Genomic DNA, 21,453 nt, shown 5'->3' on the forward strand with positions numbered 1-21,453 from the left:
TTTTGGACTGAGTGCTAGCCTCCCAGAATGCAATGTGTGTGAATGCTGGTTTGTGTAATGTCGGTTTTAGTTAGTGTAATTGTGTTTTCCTTGTCATGTATGTGTTAGCTTGTGTAGTCTTTCTTTAGGTTTTACCTCATGTGTTTTACCCAGTGTATTGTATGTGACAACCCTGTTCGTGTATTGTGCTTGTTTTATTGACTTCCCTTGTGTTTCCTATGAAATGGTGTCTTGGTCTATGGGTTTGGCTGATTCCCGCTTCCGCGAATAAACCTTTGATTGGACAACTGTGTGTGTTGCTATCAAATCGTTACAATAAGATGCCTCAATAGAACAGCAGTGCATTTTCATGCACTGTAATGACTAGCCTGACCATGTTGTAGCAGCCTACTACACTAACAATACCTATATATGAGAGCTGTGGACCAGGAGCTACGAGTCATCCACTCCTGCGAAAATAGAGCGGTTGTGTGCATCTTCCCAGGCCCAATGTCTCTCACTGAGTAGCCACACTCCTGTGTGCATGTGTGTGTGTGCGTGTGCATGAGTTGTAGTATGCTACATGTGTTATGCATTTGTTGGTCTTCAGTGTGTGTATTCTAATTATAATCTACATTAAAAAAATAATTTAAAAAAGTTTGGGGTGCCTTGAGATTTAACAGTCATTTTCATTCAAAAAAGGTTGAAAAACACTGTTCTATAGTATGTCCCAAAATACTTAGTGTTCCTATAGTATTCCTATGAGATTACTATAATATTTTGTGCCAAAATACTACAAGATTCCTATAGTTCTTTTTCATAAGAGTTGAGGAGGATTGGCCTGGGAAGGGAGGGTGGCGTTTTGGGTGTAACGCAACACCGTTTCCTTTTCGCCACGTTTTGTCGGGGCTGAACATCCCCTTGCCTTTATCAGGTGCTCTTTCTCGTGCTTCTGTCATGTGACTACAACTTCGCAACATCACTAACTCATACTTCCGGTTCTGCGTAGAAAGTTGCACAGACTAGTTGGGAGACAACTTTCACTGTTTGCTAACGGAGCTGTTATATTTGATTGGAATAAGCTCAGTTGTAAAGATTTTTCTGGTCGCATAGTGGAATTGGCTATTAATCATGTCGATGAACAACCTGTCTTACAATGATCAGGGAGGACCGGATTCCGCTGTAGAAGTCGGACAGGAGACAACTCCGACCTCATCGACCACTGGAGCAGCCTTCGGCCTGTTTAGTACTGATTTCAAGAAGTAAGTTTAGCCTTTCATGAAGGAATATGGTGTGTGCATATAATTTAACGTTAGAGTATAATGCTTGAGTCTTTCATTATGTTCACCAGCGCCATCTATAATGGAGGTTTGCGCTACTCCTGTAATGTCTCTGTTTTTTGGGTAAATTTAACCCGTCACGCTATCCGAAGAAATATTCTCTGGGCACCGCTATTCTGAGATTTGTGGCTCCCATTGCCTTACATTCAACACATCATAACAATACTTAGTGTGTTGTATACAAAATGTGCTCTTTTTCTTCTTTATCGTGACCATTTTTATGGTAGATGTGTTTTTTCTTCTTTATCGTGACCATTTTTATTTTTCTCAGAATATTTTATTTCTTTCACGCAATTGAAGGTTTGTTATGTAGGTGGACATGTGGAAAACTTGTATGAAAATGCATGTCTACCTCTGTGCAGTGGCTTCACGCAATCTGGCGAAATAATTATTGGTCACCGCTAATGATTTATGGTAAAATGTGCTCAAACTTTGTATCAGCCTTGTTGGGTTAACAGCACTTCTGTTGACGTTCAAACAAAACAGAGAGCTGGCTCGAGAACGTTATAATACGTTCATATATTTTGCCAGCTCCATTCAAATATAGCCTATGAGTACACAAACTCTAACATTGTTTGTGCCACATTTAGCATTTAAGCATACTATTAACCCTTTGCAGACCGCGCTGAACATTCCATTTTTTCGTACTTGATGGCCTTATGGCACAAAAAGGCTTATTGTGTGATTGTGCTAACATGACAGAGATATAATTTACCCACCATTATAATCAAGAGAAATAGGCCTTTAAAATAGTATAAAATATAATTCATAATTTTGAGAATACACATGAAAAAACATTTCCCCCCCAATTTCTATTGTAGATAGAGAAAAACTTGGAGTGTATGGGAGATTCACAATTTTGTCCTCTACTCTGTGATAAAAACAGAATCAATGTATCACCTTTTGTTCAAAAGTTATGATGAATTTATTAGACCTTTGCAGACGGCACGAAAAGTTTTTTTCATACTTTATGCTAGCCTAGAAATCTAGGCGCCCCTAGCTGCAGCAAATTAGATTTGCTGCCAGGGCTAGTCTAGCAACTCTCCGTTGGCTTGTGAGCTCCAGAAATCGAAACTTAATCAGGACATTGAAATCGTGTATAGAGTCGTTTGGTGGGCTTAACATAATGATTGATGGCAGAGTTGCAACGGTTTGGCTTGAATTCCCTGTTACTTGAAAACAAATATCCTATTGCGTGCAGAGGGAATTTGAAAGGCAACTGATTATCCCGCCCCTCGGACTGAGCACTGCGAACGGTGAGTGCCCAGACCCTACATTTTAATGTGGGTCTGGCTCGCCAGGCTAACTTAATGCCCTTGTGAGACAAAAGGGCTTATTGTGTGGCCATGCTACATGGCAGAGATAAGATATACCATAAGATACACACCATTGTAATCAGGAGAACTAGCCCTTTAAAATGGTACATATCATAGTTAATAAGTTTGACTGTAACACACATTGTTTTTAAACAATACAACATCAAAAAACACGAAAATATCAATTTGTCAAGATGAATCTTACTTTTCACCTAATGTCTATTGTAGATATAGTGTGTGAAAGATGGACAGTGTTGTGTTCTCCTCTGTGGAAAAAAAAGAATCAATTTATCACCTTTGGTTCAGAAGTTATGATTAATTTACTCATAACTGCTCATTACTCAACTGCAAGTCACAGTAACAAGTAGAATTTTTAGAGTATGGTTTGACATCTGACCAAAAAATACAGATATAATGGTCATGTAACAAATATATGATGTTTTACCATCAAAACAAGATGCATAGCTAAATATAGGATGTCTTACTGTACTCTGAAGAGGCTAAATCAATTGTGGGGAGGAAAGATAAAGGCTGAAATAAAGACTAGCCAGATGGTAACTGCTCCGTGTGCTTCATTCTACTATGAAAACAAGAATAAGAGACACTGGGACATGTCAGGTTTACGAAAGAGGAAATAAATCATTTTATTTAGATAAGTCTAACAATTTCATTAAATAACCAGGAACAACTACTTCAGGTAAATAACATAAACATATGTTTACAAACAAGCAGTAACTATTAGAACTACAAGAATGACAAGACAACAGTATAACAAAGATCAACAAAATACTTTAACATGGTGAACAAAGTATCAATTCATATTAACATATAAACAATTAAAACATTAGAAGAAATTCAATACATTTAATAACCATACAGAATATAATTTAATACAATATATAATTATCGATAAAATTTGCCCTACACATAAGGTGATACACTAACGCTGCATTAACACCAGATTCATGGTGTGCGAGTTCTCACAGCTGTGGTGTGTGTGTGTTTTGTGTGTGTCCATCTAAGCCTAGCAGACGATGAGGTGTAAATGCTACTGGAGTTGGTGTCTCTGTCTGTGTTAGAAGGATAGGCAAAGTGTATGCTTTCTACCTGACATGGGACTTGACCAAGCTCAAAATAAAGAAATTGTCAGATAAGAAAATTAGGAATTGAATAATAAATCTAACCAAACTATAATCTGTCATTATTGTTATAAGCAACACTCTTATCACAACCAGTTGGGCGCACACACACACACACACAAACAAGCTTACCCAGCTGAGGATGATGGGAGATTACTCTCCTCTAGCACATCATTGTCTTCCTCTTCATCCAGAAGCTACCCATCCATGTCCCATGTCCATGCCATCGTGCCATTGTGGTCATTGGGGTCATGTTTGCCATCAGCAGTCGGCTGCTTTCACCTCAGTTGCACGTACTTCTCTCCCTCCATCTAAAATAACAAAAAATCACAGGTCTGATAGTGAATAGGTTGTTTAGTTGTATTTTACATTACTTCCACATAATCTTAATCACCACCAACCATGACTCTTTTTCACTAAAAGTATTATTGTCACTGGAGGACTCCAATATTACTTGGAGAGGTAACATTAGCAGTGGCGCCAGCAGAACATTTTGACAGGAGTGGCCAGGGGAGGCCATTGCAAATCTTGTGGTGGCACGCCAAAACGGGAGGGGGGGTGGTTTATATGTATATGTATATGTATATATATTATTAGGGCCACATAAGAAGAGTTTGGCTCCAGTAATCTAAACGGGACATAATGAAAGAGTGAACCAAAGTCTGCATCACTAGCAGAGAGGAAGGATCGGAGGCAATGTTACGGAGGTGAAAAAAAGCGATCTTAGTGAGTAATTTGATATGAGGATCAAAGCTAAGGATGGAGTCAAGCTGAATGCCAAGGTTTTTAACAACAGGGGTAGAGTGGACAGATGAGCCATCAATGTTGAGAGTGAGACGGGGAGATTTGGTGAGGATGCTTTTAGGGCCAATCGGCAGAATTTCGGTTTTGTCTGTGTTGAGCTTGAGAAAATTGTTTTGCTGCATCCATAATTTTAAGTCACAGAGGCAGTCAGTAAGGGAGCGTGGTGGGGGGCCAGAGGGAGAGGGAGTGGTAAGATAGAGTTGGATGTCATCTGCATAGCAGTGGAAGTTGAGACCGTGGCTGCAAATAATCTGGCCAAGAGGGAGGATGTATATGAGAAAGAGGAGGGGCCCAAGTACAGAACCCCCTGGGGGACACCACGAGTGACAGGGGACTTGGAGGACTGATGTGGACCAAGTGTTACAAACTGCTTTCTGTTGGTGAGGTATGACTGAAACCAATTGAGGGCTGTGCCACAAACACCAATAGCAGACAGACGGGAGATTAGAACATTGTGGTTGATGGTATCGAAAGCAGCACTAAGGTCAAGGAGGACCAACATGTTACATTAATGAGTCCCTCTCAGTGCTTGTAGCTCGTAGCTTGTAACTTGTTCCTGGGGGAGTGGCTTGGTAGGGCAGCGAAGCGCAGTAAAATGCAGGGAATTATGGGAGTCAAGAAGGCACTGGCTTCAATGATGACTCCACATTTTTACTACATAAATGACTCAATTTAAGTACACATTCATCTTCCCAGCGGTGAAACGCTCCTTTAAGAAATGCCAACATATCGGGAGATAATTTTAGGATAATATATTTACTTCATCACTACTTCTGTCTTTTTGGCAGGAATGATGACCTGAAAGAGATGCTGGAAAGTAATAAAGAATCAATGAAACTAGAGGCAATGAAAAGGATTGTTGGGGTGAGTATGAATATTTGAAAGATATACAATATAACATCAGTTACAGTTATCAAGGCACTCTAGCGGAAAAGCTACTGAAACTCTGAAAGCTACTGATACTGTTGTGTATAATTTGTCATTTTCATACTTTTTAGATATCAGGTGAAACCCTATTGTGTTTTTTCTGTTGTTTTTTGTCTTCTTAATACTATTTATTGAACCTTTTCCTCCTACCTGTTAATAGATAGATAGTATCTAGGCTGTCTGTCTGTCTGTCTCTGACTGACTGACTGACTGACTGAGTCAGTGATCCTGAGGGAAATTCTTTCTCTGTATTTTACCCATACAGTACCCTCCAGAATTATTGGCACCTTTGGTAAAGTTGACTAAAAACAGGTATAAAAAAATATTTTGCCAATTTATTGTACTCTCACAATGAAAACAATGAGGGAAAAATCCACCCTTGAAGGGAAGCAAACTTGTTCTGAGAAAAGGGAAAATCTCATAAAGAAATAAATATTTTTAACAAAAACACGTTGCTCAGAATTACTGGCACCCCTAGAAAAATCTTGCATACAAAACTTAACAGAAGCATTTTTTTTAATCTAATTTCAACTTATTTAATTTAATCAGAGTGTCTGTGAACTTTCAGAAGTAGTTCATGACTTTCTTTTTCACTAAAGAAAGACGAGAAAGACAAGAAATTTAAATAAAAAGAAAGTGTGTTGACGTTGGTATGTCAGGAAATGTCTATTATAGATATATTATAGCGGTCAAGTATAATACAAACTAGGTACTTTGTTGAAAATGCCTATATTTACAGTTAAAACAATGATTAAAAGGTTCTAATCAACTGGAAATGTGACAAACATACTCGGACAAAGACCCATGGTTATCTTGCCCCCACGTACAGTATGGAGGATAGTAAGCATGGTAAAAAAATGAAAAAATGACCCCAAAAAAAAAAATGAAAAAATGACTCCTTAAATTATGACTTCTAGTGGATTTTGTTGAAAGAAATTGACAGATTGAGAGTTACAAATATGACATAATCATCAACACCGGCATCTGCTGTAAAAAAAATATGTAATTTACAAATCATGATTATTGCAGTACTTGAACTGGACAGGATTATTCATGTTTTTCTTTCACCTTTTTCATTTACTGAAAATTATTATTTACAATTAATTACAAAAAATTAAAGCTTTATCATAGGCCACATATCTCACCTGTGAGCTAAACTATTACTATTTAGAATGTATAGAGTTCTCTTTCATGTCATTACACTGTATTGGTGCTGTGCAAGTCGAATTTAGTACCTGTCACTTAAAGGCCGTGACGGCCTCATTGAGATGAATGTTTTATATAGAGTTACCACAGTGAAGGATGGAGGAATCAGACTGAACATCGCGAGACTTTGGGTGAGATCCAAAATGGCAGCGCACTGAACACTGACGCTTGTAAACAGAAATACAAAACTTTATTTTTCTTCTACTAAAAACAACCACTACCTCTCTACAACTCTCATCAAAAACCGGATTATATTCTCCACCTTTTCCAACGGCAACCTCTTCATTCTGGACGTTATGTCATCTGAACCCAGCAAGAAACGCACTCGTGACTACTCAACAGAGACTGAACCAGAATCACCTATCGGCTTTGCTACTTCTACATCCATCGAGGTCAGTTTACTACAATCCATAAACAACAAACTTGCAATACTGGAACATCTGCACGCAGATATTAAGGACTTAAAAGCCAGCCTCGAATTTTCCCAATCACAGATCGACACACTTGCATTAGAAAACCGTGAACTCAAAGGAAATATTACAAACTTATCCGACCATGTTAATCAACTCACCAGCTAAAAATCGGATCATGAAAGAAACAATCCTAGACCTCCAGTGCGCAGCATGCGCCGATAACCTCATTTTTCCGAATTCCCCTGCCAACTACCAACACCAAGATACACCCGACGACCCAGAGAAAGCAGTTAAAGAATTCTTGCAGTCATCTCTCAAACTACCGCCAGAAACAGTTGACAAGATTACCTTCCACCGTGTACACCGTCTCACTTCCAAAGACAATAAAAACCTCCTCCAATTATCGCCAAGTTGAACACTTCAAACACAAAGAACTCATCAAAAGCAAAGGGAAAGAACTGAAAGGCACTTCATTCGGACTAAACGACCAATTCCCACAAGTAATACAGGAAAGAAGAAGAGCCCTCTTGCCCATAATGAAACAACTCAGGCAAGAGGGCAAACGAAAGCAGCACTGTCAGTCGATAAACTGTATGTCAATGGAACTCTGTATCGCAACCCCAATATCACCACCTGGCTATAGCACATCATACCTCATGCCAACATACATCTTGATTATAACATTGTCACCCTCAACTCTCTCTAACCCACTGCCTACTGATGCTTGGATCACCTCTCTCTTCTCTCTTCTTATGTTTCATTCCTTTTGCTCCCCTACCCACCCATTCTCTTTTGCTCTCTCAATGTTTAATGTCATTCATGGTGTTTTGTCTATACATGTTTGCTTGTGTGTCCTGTCTGTTTTGTTTATTATGTCTATAGGCTAAAGTCAAATTATGATCTGTATGTTTTCAATGCTAAACAGGAAATGTTCATGCTGTCACCACTCCAGAACCAAATTCCTACCTCTTTATGCTCTATATTCTTCTCAGCCCCTACCCTTTACATCTCATTCGCACACCACATTACACACCTATTCCTCCACCCCCTTCCCCTCTCCTATCTAACTGACACCTGCACACACTCTCACACACACAATACCCACCTTATCAAACATTTTCATAACTGTACAATCACAACATGGTACCACTTACATTCCTGACCTGGAACATCCGTGGATTGGATCTCAGGCAAAGAGGCTCAAAATCTTAAATCATTTGGATAGTTTAAAAGCTGACATATGTCTCCTACAAGAAACTCATCTATCAGAATTAGACTACAACCGCATCAAATCAAGACAATTCAATCACATTTTCTCATCTCATTACAATACAAAACAAAGGGAGTTTGCATTCTGATTAACAAAAGAATCTCATTCATCCATAACGCCACCATCACAGACCCAGAAGGACGTTTTGTCATCATAAACATCTCAATTCACAATACCCCTGTAACAATTGTTAATGTTTATGGCCCTAATACAGACAACCCAGTTTTCTTTCAGAACCTCTTCACCTCCATCTCAACTCTATCTGGCTGTCCCATCATAATTGCAGGCGACTTTAATACAGTGTTAGACCCACATTTGACAGATCCGATCACTCTAAAAGCAAACGAATCTGGCAATCCACAAAACAATAAAACAGTTCATGAGCGATTCTGGCCTTGGCGATTGTTGGCGGCTTCAGCACCCAGACTCCAAATGCTACTCTTTTTTCTCTCCGGTCCACCACTCCTATTCCCGTATTGATTATTTTCTAACCAGCAACTCTATAATGAAAAATATCTCTGATTCAACTATTCATCCCATAGTCATTAGCGATCATGCCCCAGTTACAATTAAATGGAACATAACGAACCAACAGCGACCAATTAGCAAATGGCGTTTTAATACATCCCTCTTACAAGACCCAAATTTCATCAGTTTTGTTGGGAGAGAGTGGGCATTCTTTCTAGAAATGAATGGCTCCCTGAATCATCTCCTTCCCTTCTGTGGGAAACAGGAAAAGCAGTACTCAGAGGAAGAATCATCTCATATTCAGAATACAAAAAAAAAGAAGGAAAAAGAACAGGAAGTAGAACTCAACAATAAAATTAAACAGTTAGAAGAAACCAATGCAAGCAACCCAACTGAAGAAACACAGGCAAAACTTAGGAAACATAAATTCAAACTCAATGAAATACTCAATAAACACACTCAATTTATGATTCACCGTCTAAGGCAGGAAAACTTCCACCATAGCAATAAATCAGGTAAATACTTAGCAAATCAAATCCAACGTAACAAAGAAAAATCCACAATCCCGGTCATAAAGAACTCCCGAGGGAAGCTAACCAGCTCACCTGAAGAAATAAATCATGTTTTTACCAGTTTTACAATAAACTATATTCTTCAGAAATAAACCCCAACCAGGAATTCATAGACTCTTTCCTAAACAGCATCGAATTACCACAACTCAATGAGACCGAAATAAAAAACCTAGAATCACCTATAACTCAACAAGAACTGTTTGATGCTCTGAAACAGATGCCCGATAATAAAGCACCAGGTCCGGATGGCTTTCCTGCTGAGTTCTACAAACAATTTTGGACCATCTTAGCTCCACTTTTCATCAGAATGATTAATGAATCAAAACAGAAAGGACGTCTTCCAACTAGTTCCACCACAGCCTCAATTTCACTGCTCCTCAAGCCCAATAAGGACCCAACATTGCCATCCAGCTACCGACCAATTTCTCTCCTCAATGTGGACAATAAGATAATCGCAAAAATGCTAGCACACAGATTAGCAGAGGTCACCCCATCCATTATCCACCCAGACCAAACAGGCTTCATTAAAGGTAGAATTTCATCCACCAACACCCGCAGACTGTTAAATATAATGTATCACTCTACAAATTTTCAAGATAATACCATCATAGCTTACTCTGGACGAGAAAAAGCTTTTGATAGGGTGAACTGGAATTTCCTGTTTTCCACATTAGGGAGGTTTGGCTTCGGGGAGTCGTTCATTAACTGGATTAAACTTCTATATACCTCTCCTTCAGCCACAGTAATCACCAATGGACTAACATCACAAAGTTTCACTCTTCACCGGGGAACTAGACAGGGGTGCCCACTCCCCCCCTCACTATTTACAATCTTCATTGAACCCCTAGTAGCTGCCATCCGTCAGAACCCCCTCATCAAAGGTGTCCAGACTCCATATATGCATCACAAAATCAGCCTTTATGCTGACGACATTCTTCTCTTTCTTCAAGACCCCACAACATCAGTAGAAGAAACCATCAAACTCATTGACACATTCTCTAAAATTTCTGAATACTCAATCAATTGGAATAAATCTGCAGTTCTCCCATTACATCCCAACAGCTGGGATGTGACAGTAACTCTTAACCTATCCCACTCTGCACTAACTATATCACTTACTTAGGGATAAAAGTCTCCCCCAGGCTGTCAGACTTATTTAGCCTAAATTATTCCCCTCTACTCACTTCAATAGATGATGACCTTGGAAGAAGAACCTCCCATTATCCATCATGGGCAGAATCTCAGTAATCAAAATGACAATACTGCCCAAAATAAACTATCTATTCTCTATGATTCCAACCCAGCCCACCACCCTCTGGTTTAAGTCTCTCGATTCATTAATCACTAAATTCTACTGGAAAGATAAGACCCCAAGGATCAAACTCGCCACTCTCCAAAAACCAAAAGCAATGGGAGGACTAGAGGCCCCACACTTCCAGCACTATGCCCTGGCCAACCAGCTCCACTTCATCCACAAATGGCTACACCCCACCCCCTCAGACAACACCTGGTTAGACCTAGAACAAACAATCTGTAAAGAAATTAAAATCTCAGATCTCCTTTCTGCAGTCAGTCGGTCAAAAACATCCATCCTTCAAAGCCCCAACAATTTCAGCTACTCTGACAGCCTGGTGGAGATTCTACCACATCACTGATTCACCTATAGCACCATCAATTCAGACCCGATTTGGAATAACCCAGATTTCACCCGTCAATAAAAAACACTTAACTTTCACACATGGATGGGAAAGGGCATCACTCACCTTCAACACATTCTTCAAGACAATAATCTGGCCTCATTTTCCTGTTTGGTCCAGAAGCACGGCATCGAGAGTAAACACTTCTTACAATACCTGCAAATTAAATCATCTATCCTAGGAAAAATTAACATCCAGACAGCTAACCTTGACAATCCCCCACCAATCTCAGAGCTGCTTAATATTCCCTCTCCCAAAAAAATGCTCTCCCAAATTAACAAAATTATATCTCGTTCAGAAAAAACAATTGGCCTGCCATATCACAAATGGGAATCAGACTTATCAATTACTCCCGGTGCCGACTTCTGGACCAAAATGTGCAAAAACATCTACCTCATGACAAAGAATAGTAATCTACAACTAATACAATACAAGGTTCTTCACAGATTCCACTTCACTGCACATAAATTGGCAAAATGGGGTTTGGCTCGGATCTTTGCACTCACTGCACACAAAATAACCCAGATACATACATTCATGCGGTTTGGCATTGCACTCCAATCAACCACTTCTGGGTGAGTGTCACAAAATCTCTCTTCCATCTTTGGCTGTCACATCCCAGCATCCCTTCCTTATGCATACTTGGTGATACATCCACAGTCAATTTAAGCAACTCCTGCAATAAAACACTGCTGGTAGCTTGACTATCGCCAAGAAAACAATCCTCATGAACTGGAAATCTAAGAAAAAGCTCACATCACTCATTGGAAAAACTTGTTAACAGACTATATATCATTAGAAAACCTATCAACTACAAACTTAATCAATACTCAGGATACAACCTCTCCTTGGTACCCCTTTATCACCTACTTACAGTCCTGACCCTCTTTGCCTGAGTTCCATCTCCACACGATCATAACACACTTCATCAACAGATACACATATCATCGAACACTAGGCAGGGAGGGTAGCTGGAACTATTATTGTTTATTATTATTATTATTATTATTATTATTATTATTATTATTATTATTATTATTATTATTATTAGTAGTAGTAGTAGTAGTAGTAGTAATATAAATAGCATCCCCTTCTTTCCCTCCCCCTTTTATTTACATTCTCTGATAACTTTACTAATTTCACTCTTTCTCTCTGCCTCTCCCATCGTTATTTCTGCCGGGCCCCATTGGATGGCTTGGGAGACTCGGGTCCTGGCGGGTCGCTGTGTGGTTTTGGCATTGGTTGGGTCCTGTGGGTTATCTATTGGCCCTGGGCCCCGGTGTGCACCCTCCTCATGCGCTCATGCACACGCTTTGTCCTGGAAGCACACAGCACGCTTTTTCTCTTTTAATCGCACTACATGTTAGTTGACATACATAAACAAAAACTACAAAACAGGCTAGGGTAAGAGTGGAGTGCAGGTAGATGCCTCATCAGGTGTCTATCTGCATGCCTCACTTATTTTAATGCACACATTGTTGAGGCATACATCTTACACAGGGTAAGTGTGGTGTGCATGGGGAAATCCTGACAGATATTCACCATGCATGCCCACTTCTTTTAATGCTACACTCTAGATAGACCCCTCAACCTAGCCATTCACATACTGTACATATTTAGGTCAAGAGTGGCGGTTGGGTGAAGGTCTGGGGGCGCAGGTGTGGTTGGTCGCGGGTAGTGGGGATGTGTGCATATGCTGGGGGCCTGGGGCGATGGGTGGCACGCAGGTCCTTCCCTCTGTCAGCTCGTCGCAGTATAACTGCAGGGGCTGGGTGGAACTGTGGCCATTAATGGGTGCCCAGGTTGGCAATCAGTCAGGCAATCAACCAGGCAATCAGTTATTCCTATTATTATACTTATCATTAATAGAATAATTACAACTCCTCTCCTCTGAAACCCTCCCTCTCTATGTTCCAGCTTCTCTCCTCCTGGCCCAACAGCAAACCAGCCTTATACATATGCGCACACACACACACACACACACATACATCCTCACATACTCACTACCCCTCACCCCCATCCCCACCCCCATCCCAACACCACCTCATTCACACTCTTAGAGCTACCATCCGCACCCCCCATCCCCCCTTCTTTTCATTCCGGTCATCAATTTCATCCCTGATAATCATATCTGTAATCATCCTGGACGCAAATCATCCTTAGCCTTTCTGTTATTAATGTTATGTTGTGTTATGTTTGTGGAAGCCAAGTCAATGTGATGTCTTGTTAAGTTACAGTATGTGTTTATGTAATGTACGTCTGTTTGTCGTATGTAGTATTCATGTGTATGTCGTAGTGTTGCATTTTCTGTAATGTCAATGATGTTTGCAAATAAAAAAAAAAAAAAAAAAAGAGTTACCACAGTGCCACCTGTGGTTGTATAGAGTAACCTGTGGTAACTCTATACAAAACATATTGATCATATTGATCTATCTCAATGGTGCATTTTGCCCATTTTCAAGGTGGAAAATAAAAAAGAAAGATTTGCATAAGAGAAGTCAAATTGGTGTTTTTAAAAAGAAGGGACCATCGAGAATAAAGAAAAAAATATAAACAAAAAACGATGTATATTCCCACAAGGTGCTTGGGTGCTCTGAAAAAGAGAACAGAATTATTTTTCAGACTTGTGAGGTCTGCTGTTCAGACCTTTAAAGGGATTTCTTTTTTGGGCGCCTGGCAGCGAAGCTGCGAAGGCACCCATTGTGTTTATACATTTTCCTATTATTATTATATTCCGCCATGGAAGTCTATGGCAGCCCATAGAACCGTCTGGTAAAAAGTTGTAAAATTTGGCACACTAATTGGGCACAGTCCCATGATTGATTTCACCAAGTTTCAAGTTGGCACCTCAAGCACTCTAGCGCCACCAACAGGCCAAAGTTGGACGTGCGTTCACGCACCTAACATTTGACCAGTTGGCCCGATTGTCAAATATGAAGTATTGTTGGAATCCTTTGACAAAGCTGAGTTTAACGCACTCTATGACGTCATTTTCCTCCATATTGGATTTTATCAAAAGTGAAGCTAAAGCTTCACAGGTCACAAATTTTGTCCAATCACCAAACTTGACACACATGATCTTCTGACCATGGCTCATAAAGGTGGTGCTTTTTGTCTTCGGAACTAAAACCATTCGCCCGTAACAGCCAATTAATCCTAAATATACAACTGTATTTGCTTAAAATATAGTGTAAGACGCTTGTGAAAGAAAGATATGCAGCTTTCAAGTGACAAAAACCGCGAATTCCCAAGTTCACATTAAAACTGTTGGACATGAAAGGCCACATGTACTACAAACGAACTACAACGTGACGACAAAAGTGATGACGAGCCCCTAACTGGGTAACTCTGTTAGCAAAATCCAGCCCCAGTTTCCGACCTATGACTCACACATTATGTGACGTGAATGACGCGGAATAGGGTGCATCATCCGCCTCACTTTTTGAAAAAAAATGTGAAAATCAATCTGTCCCTAGAATAATTTTGTTCCATTAACCAAATAAAACTTTCATGAGAAATTTAATTGAATTCTATTGATGTTTAGGTGGCCCACCGAGCCTCTAAAGTTTCCAACTAAAGACGTCCATAAAGCTAGGCTGTAAATATCCTTTTTTCTTAAATAACGGCAAAAATAATGGGTCTAGCCCTATAATGTCAATGGAAGTTGAATATAAATAGGGATCATTTGGTGTGAGTCATGTGTCTATCTTTATTACTTCCTGAGATATGATGGTAGTGTACATTTTCGGGGAAGATGCAATAAAAATGGCCTTTGCCAGGCATTTTCAATAAACATGAAAGTAAACTATCAATAAAAGCTTGCTGTCATGGGTTTTGCCAGTACCAAATTTGAATGCTGGAAAACAATATATGTGGTCCGCTAATGCCTTATCGAATGAACCAAATGAGGCCTGGCGGTCATATTTCATAGACCTCCTTGTTCTTTCAGCGTTCTCTGGTCACAGAGCAAAAGTCTTGTCAGTTTTTCTCCATCTTCTGAAGTTTCTCCAATTTAGATGGGCTGGTCCGTCATTTCAGTGGGATAGCTCAGAGTTTGGCATTTTCATCCAAATCAATGCCATTCATGCCATTTGGGGGCAGCCGTGGCCTACTGGTTAGGGCTTTGGGCTTGTAACCGAGGGGTGCCCACATCCACGGCTGAAGTGTCCTTGAGCAAGGCACCTAACCCCTCACTGCTCCCCGAGTGCCGCTGTAGCAGGCAGCTCGCTGCGTTGGGAGTAGTGTGTGCTTCACCTCACTCTGTGTTCACTGTGTGCGGAGTGTGTTTCACTAATTCACGGATTGGGATAAATGCAGAGACCAAATTTCCCTCACGGGATAAAAGAGTAGCCTATATATACTTATACTTAAAAGATACTTAAAATTATTTTTTTTCACAGGCTTTCCTTTCTGATATCAAAGGAATGTTGGCCTTTTTATAAAAGCTGGACACCTGGGACAGTACGATATTTGCTGATTCCCACTTTGTCCTGTTTTCTGATGAACCATCCGAAAGATACCACACAAAGCAATAGAGAACTTGGCGACAGTTTGGAAGATGGGATCCAGTGATAATCGAGGTGTTTTTCATCAAATAACACATTCAAAATAGAAAGGAAAAAAAAAGTTTTTCTGAGAAAAATCACCAAAATATGTATGGCAACATAAAGAAACCCAATGTTTATCCAATGAGCTGTGTGCTTTATGCCCTTAATACAGTTATTATTTAAATAACTACTGGCTAAAAAATTGATAATAGTGAAATAATGTGAAATAGTCCCCCATATTGCGAGGTAATTTCCTGAATTTGGCAACAATTTCGACCATTCATAAAGGTTGATGGTGGGCCACCTAAATATTATCCAATTTACCTTAAAATTTACCAGGAATGTTTTTTCGCTTATTGGAACATAATAAGCATAGGGACAGATTAATTTGCATATGTCAAGGCGGATGATGCACCCTAACGCGGAACGATGATGTTTTCACTGGGAAAAATGTTTTTCCCGAAGCCCATGAATGCTAGGTTAGTAAGTAGACTCATGACCCCATCAGGAGGATGTTCAAAAAAGTTGCTGACCTAGGGGGCGCTGCAATTAGGAAAAATGCGTTTTGGCCTGTAGCTGCTGTTGTGTTTGAAATTAAAATGTACCAGTGGTGTCTGGTAATACTGTTGGAGGTCCTTAGGCTGACCCAGGCCAAATTGTGATGTCATCGTAATTGATTCGGCCGCCATATTGGATGTAATCAAAAACACTAAAAAGTTTTCAAAGGTCACACATTTCATCTGATCTTCACCAAAATTGGCACGGTCCATCTTCGGACCATGCCTAACAAAAGTAGTGCTTTTTGTAGCCATATCTACGACCGTTCGCCAGTAACAGCAACTCGAAATCGACGGCGAAGCCGCCAAACAGGAAGTGAACTTATATCTCTGCAAGGTTTTCTCGTATCAAACTAAACTTAGTACATGTGCATTGGACCCAATTAGGAGGAGGCTCAAGAAATTTGGTACATTTTGACCACTGTGTGGCGCTATAATCACAGGAAGTAGGCTCATATCTCAGCAATGCTTACACATATCGAAACCAGACTTAGTACATGGATTTGGGACCCCATCCTGAGGACACAATACATTTGGTGACCTTTGACCTCTGGGGGGGGGGGCGCTAGAGATACAGGAAATTAGCTCATATCTCGCCTTTACGAATCGAAACCAAACTTGGTATATGGAGCCGACACTCCATCCTGAGGACGCACAATGCATTTGGTGTACTTTGACCACTATGGTAGCTATAATTAGGAAGACTTTCTCGTATTGATACCAAATTTGGCATGTTGACTCATGAACACATCCTAAGGACTCACAATAAATTTGGTGATGTTTGACCACTAGGGGCACTATAATTAGCAACTAGGGCTGTCAATCGATTAAAAATTTAATCAAATTAATTACATACTCTATGATTAATCTAAATGAATCACATATATAACTTTTGCTGTGAAAGTATTTTAAATATTTAAATTCAAATGAATCATTGGATAATCAGCATTAGTCCAGTATGTAGGAAATAATGGAAAATACACTGTAACCATTCCAAATATGATCACCATATGTTGTCAGAGAGTAAGGAAACACAATGAATTGAAGTAATGGCTTATTTGACAACATTACTCTAACCCGTAAAACCCATGAAAAAAAAAGAGTTACGGGCGGAATCTCTTGGAATTTTTCGTTTATGTTTTGAACGATTAATTCTAGAATAATTATATAAATAATGGGCTAGTAGTCCTCCTATTTGGGTTGCCAAATTAGCAAAGGCCAACTGTCAACAGCTGTCAGATGTAGTCATGAACGCCTACAAGAGGCAGGCAAATTTCCAAAATTAAAACGATAAACAAATTAAGTGGACATCGGAGGAGCTTCCTGAGATGGTGACGTCTGCGTCAAACGAAGAATATCAAGTCTGACGCAGAGCTGGCCATATTTCTCCACAACAGGTAGCATAGGCTAAACTTCATCTGCATCGCTAACTTTTGCTAAATATGTTACGTTGGTTAGAGACGTATTTTTTGTTTTCACTTTTTCCGTAATGTGTAGCTGGGTCATGGTTGGAGAAACGTTAAAGCAGCTGCAGAACAACTAACGTTAAGTCTTCATTACATCTGGCAACCCAGAAGAGGCTCGCGTCTGGTAGTCTTGAGAACGTTCACCAGTGTTTTGATTTTGGCCTACAGAACGTTCGGTAACAATCCTACAAATCACACCTTTAAGTTCAAAAACGTTTTTATTATTATTTTCACTGTTCAAATAATGGCCATAATAATCTATGATATGACCTAATATGCTGAGGAAATAAATTCAATAGTGCTTCGGGAAGAAGTTTTTTTCACAGGCCAAAGATATAACCCAGGGGACACAATGAAAATAAATGAACACTCCCCTCAATGTCAACACTATTTCTTTGCATTGATGTGCGACTTCAGAGTTGACGAACTCTGGTGATATGCAAATTCCTTGCTGCAGACATTGCAGAGGACTTCATTTTAATCAATATTTTATTTTTATCAACATCATCAGGCTGTTTTTTAAAAGTAAATGTTCCAATCAATGATCTAGGCCAAACTTGGTATGTGGATTTAGGAGTACATCTTGAGGACACACAATAAATTCGGTGACCTTCGAATCCAGTCAAGTCGAGTCCAGTCCAATCCAATCCAATCCCAACTCCTGCTTAACTGCTTGCCCCCCCTCATTGCTGCTTGCAGCTATATTTGTTCATTGCTTTTTTAAGAGTGTTTCTACTTTTCTCAATAAGGAAAATAAAATAAGAGCCTATGTTGAGTACAAATATGTCTTCTGAAGGCCTAAACAGAGCCCAGCCAAAAACTCCAATAAAATTTTGATCAAGTTTGAGGGACAGCTATGATCATGCAGGATCATCCAGACTTAACGTGATGATTTTGCTACATACTATTCCTATTTATGTACCAGCATGCAAAATGTAAGGCTCCTACATCGTTTAGTTCTTGCGCTATGGGCTTGTGAACTGACAAAAAAAAAGAGGGCAAACAAAATCGACACCCCCCTCCCCCCCGTAAAAATGGCTGTATCTTGGAGTATTGATCTTACATAAAAGTAATTTTACAGTGTGTCTCCTGGGTAACATAGGAACACCTGGTAATTTTTTCAGATTGTTTTGAGACCCAAGTGCGTGGGCCCTGGTTGAATTGACGTGGAATGACCCACCGGTTTTTAGTCAACTTTAGCAGAGGTGCCAATAATTCTGGAGGGTACTGTACATGGAATGCAAATACACACACAGCACACACCCAGAGCAGTGAGAAGCTGTGGTGCCCGGGGAGTCGTTGGGGGTTAGTAATAAAGTAATAATAATAAAGCTTTATTTGTATAGCACCTTTCATACACAGAATGCAGCTCAAAGTGCTTTACATTTGAAGCATGTAACACAATAATAGTCAGTCAGTCATTATCAATCACTTTTCTTTGCTGTTTATGTTATACTCAGCAACATATCAAAAATATAGAAAATGGCGCCATAAGACTGGCAGCCTTAACCCTCTTACCCCCACAAGCACGCCATATGGCAACTGTGGCAAGGAAAAACTCCCATATTCCAGGAAGAAACCTTGAGCAGAACCTGACTTAATAGGGGAGCCCATCTGCTTCTGGCTGGCTAAGCCCTCAATAGTAGCAGATGTAGAATAATCTGAAAATGTAGTCTACAGGATAAGATGAGTTAACTAAAAGCTTTCCTGTACAGGTATTTTTTTAGATCTTTTTTAAAATATTTACTGAACTTCGCCTGCTTGATGTACAGAGGCAGGGTGTTCCATAGTTTGGGGCATAATGGATAAATGCAGCTTCTCCACTTTGTTTGTGGAGCACTTTGGGTGCGATTAAAAGATTAGAATTGGATGATCTAAGTTTCCTTTGTGGTTGATAAGATATTAAAAGCTCAGAGATATATGAAGGTGCTATGCCATTCAGAGCTTTGTAAGTAATTAACATAACCTTAAAATCAATTCTATAGGAAATAGGGAGCCAGTGCAGTTCAGCCAACACAGGGGTGATGTGTTCTCTCTTCTTAGTCTTAGTTAAAAGTCTAGCGCAGAGTGCTGTATGAGTGCCAATTTCTTTAGATGTTTTTGGGAAGACCAGTGAAAAGTGCATTGCAGTAGTCTAACCTGCTAGTGATAAAGGCGTGAATTAGTTTTTCTGCATCTTGTTGAGTTAAAAAGGGCGCGACTTTGGCAATGTTTCTCAAGTGGAAATAGGCTGTCTGAGTAACTTTACTGATATGGGGCTTAAAACTTAACTCTGCATCTAAGATGACACCGAGGCTTGTTACTTTTGGTTTGACCTGGTGTGCCAAGTTCCCCAGATTACTAAGAATAATATCTCGCTTTAGTTTTGGTCCAACCAGAAGTACCTCTGTTTTGTCATCATTTAGTTTCAAAAAGTTTTTGCTCATCCACTGATTAATGGAGGTTAGGCATGCAGTGAGGGAGCAAAGGCCATCTAAGGTTAGTTGGCTCCACAGAAAGATACAATTGGGTATCATCTGCGTAGCTGTGGAAGTTTACATTATGCTGACTTATGGCGTTTCCCAATGGAAGCATATATAGAGAAAATAGCAGGGGACCAAGGCAGCTCCCCTGGGCCACACCAAAAGGCAAGTCATGTTTTCAGAAACATGATCTCCTAGACTGATATAAAAATCTCTGCCAGTAATGTAGGTTTGAAACCAGTTTAGAGCATTATCAGAGAGACCCACCCACTTCGCAAGGCGGTGAATTAGGATGCTATGATCAATGGTCTCAAACGCCGCACTCAAATCCAGAAGAAGGGTTAGGTGTCTTGCTCAAGAGATCCTCAGCCACGGATGTGGACATGGGAGAGTGATGTTTAACCATGCCCACATTTTCAGGGCTGCCCCTGTAATAATAGGGTTTCTTCTTGTCAAATCAAACCAATGATATTTTGAGCCTTGTCAGTGGCATAGTAGTGAGTTACTTTAGTAGTCATTTATTTTGACATAGCAGGCTTGTCCCCAAGGACATTCCAATGCCTTTTCCTCAAATGTATTATCTGTTATTGCTCTGATCAATGTGATTTTGGTCCTGAACGAAACTTTACTCTTGCCATCATCTAAAAACATTTAATCAAAAATTACACAATGTGGGAAAATGTATTGCAAATTATATTGGTTATTGAGAAATGTGAGTTTCATTCCATGATGAAGTTAAATTTTGTATTCAGATTTATTGAAATTGTGATTTTTACTTAATCTCTTGTGCTTTCTAGTTGATTGCCAAGGGGAAGAATGCTTCTGAATTATTCCCAGCTGTGGTGAAGAATGTGGCAAGTAAAAATTTAGAGGTAGGATTTTTACACACACACACACACACACACACACACACACACGGATTTGATCTGGCTTAAAATGCTTTATGATAAATTATCCTTAAACCCAGTCATGTCAGACATTAGGGCTGTAACAATATGCGCAGGGCTCGAAATTAGCACCCACCAAGCGCCAATGGCAAATATACTTTTGTATTGGCGGCTGAATTATGGCAGGTACTGCGATTACGGCTGCTTATCAACTGCGAGAATATGCTACTTCAGCCTGTGGCGTTAAATTGGCTTGCCATATCAACTCCACTTTGCATCGGTGCTCTGTTCGTCCAATGTTGACATGGTCAGGATTTATTTTCCCATAGGCTATGCTTGCCAAAACGAGAAAATGAAACTTCACTAGTCTTACAGTTAGCCTATTTGGTTACTCCTTCATGCA

General features: G+C 39.8%; 1 protein-coding gene across 2 annotated transcripts in view; it reads left to right on the plus strand.

Moving 5' to 3' along the window:
• Nucleotides 1–959: 959 nt before the first annotated feature.
• The window catches only part of ap3b1a (adaptor related protein complex 3 subunit beta 1a), a gene marked incomplete in the record, with an annotated part of 120,572 nt that continues 100,078 nt past the window's right edge, over nucleotides 960–21,453 (plus strand). Inside the window, 3 exon segments of one of the 2 annotated variants that reach the window (XM_048258801.1) lie at nucleotides 960–1,241; nucleotides 5,367–5,442; nucleotides 20,961–21,035. In XM_048258801.1, the coding sequence (XP_048114758.1) occupies nucleotides 1,111–1,241; nucleotides 5,367–5,442; nucleotides 20,961–21,035 (282 nt within the window). 2 annotated transcript variants of the gene reach the window in all.

The sequence above is a fragment of the Alosa alosa genome, chromosome 12, assembly GCF_017589495.1.
Source record: "Alosa alosa isolate M-15738 ecotype Scorff River chromosome 12, AALO_Geno_1.1, whole genome shotgun sequence".
NCBI lineage: Eukaryota > Metazoa > Chordata > Actinopteri > Clupeiformes > Clupeidae > Alosa > Alosa alosa.